Genomic DNA, 10,151 nt, shown 5'->3' with positions numbered 1-10,151 from the left:
GGGTGGTGGGCAGAGGAGAGCGCTGTACCTGAGAGGGAGGCCGGCTGAGCAGGCGTCATCCAGCTGAAGAACAGCAGTAGCCCCGCTGACAAGCCTGTCAGCAGAGGGCCTGACCGCCTCTGGAAGCCCATGAGAGGTCACCTCCACTTCCACCTCGGCCCTGGTCCTAGAAACCCTAACAGCTCTATTTTTAAGCCACAGATGCAGACAGTAAGGAAATAAAAATTAAAGCACCATCAACACAAACCTGAAGCTTCTCTGTCACAGACCTCTAGCGAGAGATGAAAGTGACTTGAGTTTCTATCTTCTGTTGAAAAATATGGGGATTGTGACTCCATGCTGCCTAAGGTTCTCTGAGCTGAAGGGGAAAAGGCTCAGAAGGCTGGAGGGCCGAATGAGGAATGAGCCGAGTCGAGCCACTAGCCTGAAGAACAGACATGCGTTTAGAGCCAGATATGTTTCTCTCCACCCACTCTTAACTTTCAGGCTGCTATGGAAGCTATGGGGATTCAGCTTGTTCTATTTCGGGCCCCAGAGACCTTGTTTCCAGCATTTGGGGCTTCCCTCTCTAACTTCTGCATCGTGGCAACCACCAAGACTAGCTGAAAAGCAAGCGCGAGCGCTCTCATTAACTTGTCTCCTGAGTCCTCATGGGCCCCAGCTACCAGCCAAAGTACAAAAGCTGCTAATCAACTGGAGTAAACTTAGCAATCAGCCAACTCCACTTCACAGGGACAGCTCTTCCAGGGTCTTCCGGTCTCAGCAAACCTTACTTCATAGATACTGTCTGCTGAGACAGGGGATTTCTCCAAAAGACCAGAGGCCACCAGTCCACAGTGTTGTGTGGTTGTAGTGTCTACTGAGGCCTGACAACGTAATGCTCTCAGAACAACAGTGACAACGCTCATAAGCCCAGGGGCCCCACAGCAGTGCCTGGGGACTGGAGTAGGAACCCTCATGGCACAAGAAAGACATGCAGATTTTGTTCCTGGCACCTGAGAGCAAAGAAAACAGTTCCTGCAGAAATAGCACTGCGGCCTGGGAGTCTATCTGAAACCATCACGGAGGCTCCACTGTAAGCTCCAATTTCTAGATCAGACCCCAGGAGCGGAGAAGGCGATGGCACCCCACTCCAGCACTCTTGCCTGGAAAATCCCATGGATAGAGGGGCCTGGTAGGCTGCGGTCCATGGGGTGGCTAAGAGTCGGACAGGACTGAGCGACTTCACTTTCACTTTCATGCCTTGGAGAGGGAAATGGCAACCCACTCCAGTGTTCTTGCCTGGAGAATCCCAGGGATGGGGGAGCCTGGTGGGCTGTCTATGGGGTCGCACAGAGTCGGACACGACTGAAGGGACTTAGCAGCAGCAGCAGCAGACCCCAGGGGTCTTCTGGGCCCTAGTGTGAGGCTCCTTTGCCCATAGCAACCAGGCCATTCTTGCAGGGACAACTATTTTTAGAGCACTTTGAGAATGTTCAGAGCATTGGCAGCTTGAAAATTGTCTTTTCATGGCGGGAGAGGGTCCTCCCCAGAGAAGTTGTCTCGCGCCCAGAGGCTAAGTGATTTGCTCTCCCACCAAGTTAGGACAGTCCTCTGCGCCTTCCTGCTCCGGACACAGTGAGGCCACTGTCTTCTTGTCTGTTTTCCTCCTTCGCCTAGGCTGCGGGCTCCCAGAGAGCCAGGCCATATTCTTCATGCACCCTCGGCAAAGCACAGTTAACTAGCAGCTGCGAAGCTGTGGGCAGCAACTTCCTACACCCAAGGCCCACCCATCAGACCCGGAAGAATCCGTCGGACCAGACTCCACCACCTCCCGGACCTCCGCGGCGCCAGGGGGCGCTGTGGACGCTGGATCCACGCTCCCCGGGCGCCTGGGACCTAAGGTACCCGCCCCACCTGCACGATGGGCTCCGAGGTGGCCCAGCTCCTGGAGGCTGCTGACTTCGCGGCCCGCAAGCACCAACGGCAGCGGCGGAAGGACCCCGAAGGGACCCCCTACATCAACCACCCTATCGGTGGGCGCTCCGCCGGGGGAGCCAAGGCTGTAGCCTCCAGGGGTTGGGGACCGGGAAGGGAACGCGGAGGGCGTGCAGCTCCTCGGGCACCTAGTGGGTACCTAACTTTGTACCAGGCACAGTTCGTGTTTAAGACTCACAGCGACCTGGAGCGGTCGGCATGGCTGTTCCCTGTGTACAGTGGACATCCAAAAAAAAAAAAAAAAAGTAAAGGACGTGCCCAAGGTCACCCCGCTAGTGAGGGGCGGCCACCTCTGGCTCTGCAGAACCCACATCACGCGGCCCTGAACCCCCTCCTGACTTCCTGCTTTGCCCCGTCAGGTGTGGCTCGGATCCTGACCCACGAGGCGGGGATCACTGACATTGTGGTATTACAGGTAACTTTCCTCCTCTGCTAGGAGGCTAGGCTGGGGATCACGGGCCCCAATCAGCTTCGGGCACCCCGTGGCAGGCATCCCAGGACTGAGTGGGAGCCTGTCCACAGGCAGCCCTGCTCCATGACACAGTGGAGGACACAGACACCACCCTGGATGAGGTGGAGCTGCACTTTGGGGACCAAGTGCGGCGCCTGGTGGAGGAGGTGACAGATGACAAGACTCTGCCCAAGCTGGAGAGAAAGCGGCTGCAGGTGGAGCACGCACCCCAGAGCAGCCCCGGAGCTAAACTGGTGAAGCTGGCAGATAAGCTGTACAATCTGAGGGACCTGAATCGCTGCACCCCAGAGGGTACGCTCTCCCCCACCTGCTCTGAGGGAAAGAAGGGGTATCTATCTTCTGAAGGCACAGGTTGGTCAGTTCCCCTGGAATAAAAGCCCAAGTGTTCTTGTTAATTCCCTAGACTAATCTTACTAGACCCCTCTGATCTTTCATACAGTAGAAATACAGAAGCTGGGCCAAGGGGAAGTTTTCAGCACAAATCCATCAGGAACTCAAGGCCCTGCGCCAAGCCCCTCAGGAAGTGGGCAAAATCCAGGGCACTCCTGGATATCAACACGAGCGGTTTTCTGTCCACTCTTGTGCAGGATGGTCTGAACACCGAGTCCAGGAATACTTCGAGTGGGCAGCACAGGTGGTGAAGGGGCTCCAGGGAACAAACCGACAGCTGGAAGAGGCTCTAAGGCAGCTGTTTAAGGAGCGGGGGCTGACACTCTGAGTGGTACTTGGAGCCATCGTTGCCCAGGCCAGAGAAGATGCATACTTCAGCCTTTCCATGCCTCCCAAGCTCCCTCCCTGGTTCTCTCAGCACAGATATTAGAGACCAAATACACGTGTCTTTTCTGAGTCTGAAGATCTACTAACTGAGCCCCAGATTGTGGGATGATGCACCCCATGTATTTCTAATGCATTCACTGCCCCTCTTCAGGCCTTGGGTCTGTTTGTTTTGCACGGTGGGATCTCTGGCCCCTCAGGGACTTAGGCTTATCTATAAATGCTGGTCTGAAAGTCATTATACAAAATAAAACATTTGGATAAAGCTTCGAGTTGCTGCTGCTCCTCCTCCAGCCTCCCCAGTGGGGAACCGATGTGTGTGTGTCAGGAGGAGATATCTGCCCTTCAGTAGGGCAGGGTTCCAACTGTGTGCCCTCCAGGACAGGTCCCTCAGGTTGAGGGCCTGCACCCCTTGGAGCTTGGTTTCCTTATCAGTGGGATAGGTTGTATAATTATCAGGGTTGAGCTAGGTGACGTGCCTGACACATAGATGCTCCGAAATTGGTAGGCTTCCTCGCTGAGGAAGTCGGGTGGGAAAGAAGGTGACGGATGTATTGACATATGTATTGGAAAGAAGTGCCACCCTGCTTACTGGCAGGTCTTGCTGAGCTCAGCAGAGTCCCCAGCAGCAACGTGATAGGGCCTGTGAGGGGGAGAGTCCCTCATACCCCAGGTTGCCACGGAAACCTGCTTCGGTTAGCACCCCACCCTTTCTCACCACCATCCCATCTCTGATTCCTTTCGTTGCTAAGCAACAGGAACTTCTGGGTGCCCCCGGAACTGACCAACCCTTGGAACCCATCAGGGTCTGGGAGAAGGAGCAGAGCTTTTTGAGGCATCCACCTGAAGGGATCAAGTGAAGTGGTGTTGATCGCTGCTGAGCAGCTGAGGGTTATTAGCCCACTCTAAACAGGTACACTTGCGGGAGTGAGGAGGGTTGCTTGGTCAAAGGCCACTTTGTGGTCACAAGGTGATTGATGTTTTCTTTTCACATGTGTTTCCTAATCTGTTCTTTATAATAACTGGATGAGATAGGCAGGGTAGGGATTATTCTCATTTTACAAAGATGAAATACGAAGCTCAGAGAGGTGAGAAGACCTGTTAATGATTAAACAGAGGAGTAGTGTCAAGATCAAGACCAGAATCCCTCTTTTTGCCACCGTGGGCCTTTTTTAACAAGATTGACCACAATTGAGATTAACTCCAACCATGCTAGGACTTCCCTGGTGGCTCAGTGGTGAAGAGTCTGCCTGTCAAGGCAGGGTACAAGGGTTCGATCCATGGTCCAGGAAGACTCCACAAGGTGTGGTGCAACTACTATCCCCACGCCCTAGGGCCTGCACACTGCAACCACTGAGCTCACACGTTGCAGCTACCGAAGCCTGCGCACGCGTAGAGCCTGTGCTCCGTAAGTGAAGCCCCCACGATGAGAAGCCTGCACACGACAACGAACAGTAGCCCCTGCTTGCCCCAACTAGAGAAAGCCTTCGAGCAGCAACAAACACCCAAGGCAAGCAAAAATAGTCTATATAAACCAAAGTACAACCATCGACATCAGGAAATTAATGTTAATACATCACTACCTTAAATCTCTTGATGATAGAGGGCTTCACAATGTACTTGTACGCTTACTTTGGCTTTTGCTGGGCTGGGAATGTGTCTGGGGACCTTCCACGCAGTCCAGTGGTTAAGACTCTGTGCTGTCATTGCCAAGGGCCTGGGTTGAATGCCTGGTTGGGGAACTAAAAATCCCATAAACCTTGCAGCATAGCCAAAACAAAAACAATTTTAATTCTGGCCTGGAATTAGGTCAACAGAGATTCCTGGCCCCTCCAAGGATCTGTCCTTAACTGGACTCCATTTCTCTGGATCTGCATGACCTGATCTTCTGTTCATGGCTATAGCTGTTCTCTCCATTCTTAGTCAAAGAAGTTTGCCTTTTAAGTATGACTATGCTTTTACATTTTTAATATTTAGCATTCTGAGGCACTAGTTCAGGGGGCAGTAGGACAAGTGTCTACTCATGCAGTTTGAATGCACATCCCCAGGCATTCTGACAAAGGAAACCTGTCTTTCCTCCATCACTGAGCTTCTCAGGCCTCCATGCTGAATGCTGTTGCTTCCATCTTCAACCCTGTCGTGTTCCAAATGCCAAGGAAGCCTCATTCCTACCCCCACATAGGCTTCCTGTGCCTCGTTGTTGTTCAGTCGCTTAGTCTCAGATGCCTTTGCAACTCCACGGACTGCAGCCTGCTAGGCATCCCTGTCCTTCACCATCTCCCGGAGCTTGCTCAAACTCATGTCCATTGAGCTGGTGATGCCATCCATCTCCTCCTCTGTCGTCCCCTTCTCCTCCTCCTTTCAATCTTTCCCAGCATCAGGGTCTTATTCAATGAGTCAGCTTTTTGCATGAGGTGGCGAAAGTATTGGAGCTTCAGCTTCAACATCAATCCAATGAATATTCAGGATTGATTTCCTTTAGGATTGACTGGTTTGATCTCCTTGCAGTCCAAGGGACTCTCAAGAGTCTTCTCCAACACCACTGTTGAAAAGCATCAATTCTTTGGCGCCCAGCCTTCTTTATGGTCCAACTCTCACATTCGTACATGACTACTGAAAAAACCATAGCTTTAACTATATGAACCTTGGTTGGCCAAGTAATGTCTCTACTTTTTAATATGCTGTCTAGGTTTGTCATAGCTTTTCTTCCAAAGAGCACCTTTTAATTTCATGACTGCAGTCACCATCCACAGTGATATTGGAGCCCAGGAAAATAAAGTCTGTCACTGTTTCTTGTGCCTACTCTACCTAATTTCAGAGTTCTTTCAGTTCAAGTTTGTTCTCCACTAGCAAGGTCTAAATCAGGAGCCAAAAATGGATGGACACTCGTTGCAGAATCACTTGGTCCTGGCAACTGTTATAATCAATTTCCCTCTGACCCTAAGTAAAATTGAAGCTTGGTGTGAAGAAGGATCTAGTCTGTCCTCTATCATGCTTTTTTCCTGTGAGAGTTGCTCCTCGAAGTGTTTATTCTTTGTACACATTTTTTTGTTAGGGAAAAGCAAAAATTTAGTTCAAAAATCTCTCTTTGGGATGGGAAGCCTCATTCCTACCACTCACACTATGATTTCCTTCCTGAGTGCATGGGCATCATTAGTTAAACACAGTGACAGACAGTGTGGTACGCAGGTGAATTTCAGGGTAAGGATGTCACTCTCTCCACACAGGTTATACTCATCCCCTAGGCAAGCCGAATCAGAGTGCAGTGTGGCCTGCCCACCCTGTGCAGGGGGGACCCGGGAAGTCAGCTGTTCTCATCATGGTTCCAGCTGGCCACATTAGTCCTCCTTTCTTCCTGGAAACAGAATGGTTCTCCATGGGTAGAGAGTTAGAGAGGAATAGAATCCTATCCATTGCCGGTGATTGAAGTTGTTTCTCTCATGTCCTGGCTCTGTTGTTGTTTTTTTTTTAATGTGTTTTATTTAACTGAAAATGGATTCATGTAATAGTCTGGCATCAATATTGTATACTGGAAAGAACACTGAATTGGCTCTGCCACTGGCATGGGGGAGTTCATGTAACTTCTGTGGGTCTCAGCTTATTTGTAAAATGAGAGGGTTGGACTAAATGAGCTCTACATGCCTTTCTGGGACATCATACATGTTTGTAATTGAAGAGAAATCCCGTATTCCTTAACAGAGGATCCTACATTGAAAGCAGGCTCATGGGTAAATGGTATCTGCCCCCGGGGCTATCTTTCCTCCCAAATTCTCCCTTACTCCTAAGGTCCCTGGTTAATTTTTTTAAAAATAAAACACTGAGAAATATTAACTAGAAGTTAAACATTAGGTTATCAAATTATATTGACACAATGATCTCCAAGTTCTTTCCAATTCCAGAGTATGATTTATGGGTTAATGCCCTTACATTCATAATTCCAGGCATTGATCTTTTTTCCTGTCGTGCTACATGGCACACAGGATCTTGGCTCCCTGACCAGGGATCAAACCTGGACCCCTTGCAGTGGAAGCACAAGTTTTAACCACTGGACCACCAGCGAAGTCCAGGTATTAATCTAACCTAGCAAAGAGACCAACTCTTAATCCCACGGTTTCTAACAAGGCTGTTGTATTCTGAACATCACATTTTATAAACTGGACTACTTACATACATATTTTAACTATTTCTGAACTGGAAATGTGCATTCTACTACAAAGGGCAAAAGAGGCATCATTTTTTTCTACCACATACCATAAAGGGAAATCTGTCAGAACAAAGATGGTACAGTTGAGTCCATACAGCAGTAATACTTTAAACAAATGGGATCAAAGTATGTGTAAAATTTAGTATCCTTTAAAAAATGGAAGCTGAAAAGTATATTAAAAAAATTTCAATCAAGCACAAGTAATCCACCTTCCTGAATTGCAAATACTTCCTCAAGTATACATTAGGGATCTGGTTCTGGTTTTGATGTAACCCTCAGAATTGTGAGGCCTCAGGGCCAGAGCTCCATGGGAAAGGGTTACTGCTAGCCTTAAAAGAGCAGGCCCTTTTTCAAGTTATAAGTGCAGCAGACTCACCTGGGAGTTTGTTTAAGTGTGGATTCTTTGGTCCCTCCTCCCAGAGATTGGTTCAACAGGCTGTGCCAAGGAATCTGTTTCTCCTCCTGTGCGCTGAGGGAGGGTTTTGTTTCTTGTTCTTGTCACCAGTCAGTCTCGGGGACCCGTGGCTCTGCTGTACAGATGCCCCTCCAGTGTGCCAGCTGAAGGAGCAGCCCTGGCCAGCACAGGCCGGGCAGCTTGACTTTCAACGAGTAATTCTGGGGATTGTGGACCACACCTTGAGCAATGCTGCCTTATGGGGTTCTAAGAGGCCAGCATGTAGGAATGAACACTTCAGTCCCTGGCAGATGAATAACCTTTGCACATCTAATACCTCCAAAGAGAATAGCCTTTATTTTACTAATTTCCTAGGGGGTTCACAGGTTCTCCCTTAAAACCGGATTACAAGTTATACTAGTAAATAACACCAGCTATAATGTAATTGCTTAGCATCCTTAATGAACATGATTGTAGCTCATATTTACTGAGCACTTCCCTGGTGGCTCAGACAGTGAAGTGTCTGCCTACAATGCAGGAGACCCAGGTTCAATCCCTTGGTTGGGAAGATCTCCTGGAGAAGGAAATGGCAACCCACTCCAGTACTCTTGCCTGGAAAAGCCCATGGATGGAGGAGCCTGGTGGGCCACAGTCCACGGGGTCGCAAAGAGTTGGACACGACTGAGAGACTTCACTGTATTAAATGTACCAGGCACTGTGCTCAGCACTTCATTCTTTGTGTGACACAGAGAATGTGTCACATTCTCTGATAATCTTCATTCTTTCACTGTGACACAGACAGGATGCCACGTGGCCTGGCCTGGCAGCAATGACCCTGGGTGACCCAGAACAACTCAGCTGGTCACTGCTTAGTAGGCCCCATGACTTGCTCTAAGGAACTCAAAGCAAGTTATTCTCCCGAAGTGATTGTACACACCAAGTTTTGAAGTGCTGCAAATACTTCCTCCCAGTCATTTGTGTTTTAACTTGGTGGTTTCCATCATAAACAAACTTTACACATATTTTTGGTGGTAAAATCTGTTTATGTTTTCCCTTATAGCTTTCAAGCTTTCTGTTCAGAAAAGACCTTTCCACACTGAAATATAAAAATATCCTATATTTTCCTCAGTAATTCTGGAGTTCAATTTTTTGTTTTTCCCCTCTGGTGCTGCTTTTTGTGTAAACTGTGAGGTAGAGAGCTCCTGTTTTAATAGACAGGCAGTTATCGTAGTCTTTATTAAATAACCCATCGTTTTTCCCACTTAAAATACTCCTCTATCCTGTACTGAGTCCCTTACACCTGGGTCTGATGCTGGGCTCTCCCTTTGGTTCCAGCAGTCTGATCCTACCCCAGAGCCCCCCGGGGAAATCTAGTGCCTTTTACCCAGCACCACTGCCCCACCCACCCTCTGCTCATTCAGAATTTTTAGTAGTCTCACACATTTACTCTTCCAAATGAACGCTGTTGTCGTTCAGTCGCTAAGTCATATCCGACTCTTTGCGACCCCATGGACTGCAGCATGTCAGGCTTCCCTGTCCTTCACCATCTCCCAGAGCTTGCTCAAACTCACGTCCATTGAATCAGTGATACCATTCAACCATCTCAACCTCTGTCATCCCCTTCTCTTGCCTTCAATCTTTCCTAGCATTAGGGTCTTTTCCAATGAATCAGCTCTTTGCATCAGGTGGCCAAAGTATTGGAGCTTCAGCATCAGTCCTTCCAAAGAATATTCAAGGTTTGATTTCCTTTAGGATTGACTGGTTTGATCTCCCTGCTGTCCAGGGAACTCTCACGAGTTTTCTCCAATATCACAGTTCAAAAGCATCAATTCTTCAGCGCTTAGCCTTCTTTATGGTCCAACTCTCACAATTCATAAGTGACTGCTGGAAAAACCATAGCTTTGACTATATGGACCTTTGTCAGCAAAGTAATATCTCTGCTTTTTAATACGCTGACCAGGTTTGTCATAGCTTTTTTTTCCAAGAAGCAAGCATCTTTTAATTTCATGGCTGCAGTCACCATCCACGGTGATTTTGGAGCCCAAGAAAATAAAGTCTGTCACTGTTTCCATTGTTTCCCCATCTATTTCCCATGAAGCAATGGGGCTAGATACCATGATCTTAGTTTTTTGAATGCTGAGTTTTAAGCCAGCTTTTTCACTCTCCTCTTTCACCTGTCAAGAGGCTCTTTACTTCCTCTTCCCTTTCTGCCATAAGGGTGGTGTCATCTGCATATCTGAGGTTACTCACATTTCTCCCAGAAATCTTGATTCCAGCTTGTGCTCCATCCAGCCCGGCATTTTGCATGATGTATTCTGTATGTAAGTTAA

At 48.6% G+C, this 10,151-nt stretch overlaps 1 protein-coding gene across 2 annotated transcripts in view; it reads left to right on the top strand.

The window, feature by feature from the left end:
* Positions 1-1,872: 1,872 nt before the first annotated feature.
* HDDC3 (HD domain containing 3) overlaps positions 1,873-10,151 on the top strand; it is a 10,877-nt gene continuing 2,598 nt past the window's right edge. Inside the window, exons 1-4 of one of the 2 annotated variants that reach the window (XM_006058257.3) lie at positions 1,873-2,015; positions 2,337-2,392; positions 2,500-2,740; positions 3,037-3,488. In XM_006058257.3, the coding sequence (XP_006058319.1) occupies positions 1,904-2,015; positions 2,337-2,392; positions 2,500-2,740; positions 3,037-3,167 (540 nt within the window). In that variant the 5' untranslated portion in view covers positions 1,873-1,903 and the 3' untranslated portion in view covers positions 3,168-3,488. Of the gene's footprint in view, positions 2,016-2,336; positions 2,393-2,499; positions 2,741-3,036; positions 3,489-10,151 lie in introns of those variants that run through there. The other variant, XM_045163823.1, reaches the window with a different exon arrangement.

The sequence above is a fragment of the Bubalus bubalis genome, chromosome 20, assembly GCF_019923935.1.
Source record: "Bubalus bubalis isolate 160015118507 breed Murrah chromosome 20, NDDB_SH_1, whole genome shotgun sequence".
Lineage (NCBI taxonomy): Eukaryota > Metazoa > Chordata > Mammalia > Artiodactyla > Bovidae > Bubalus > Bubalus bubalis.
This window is presented reverse-complemented; position numbering and strand designations above follow the sequence as displayed.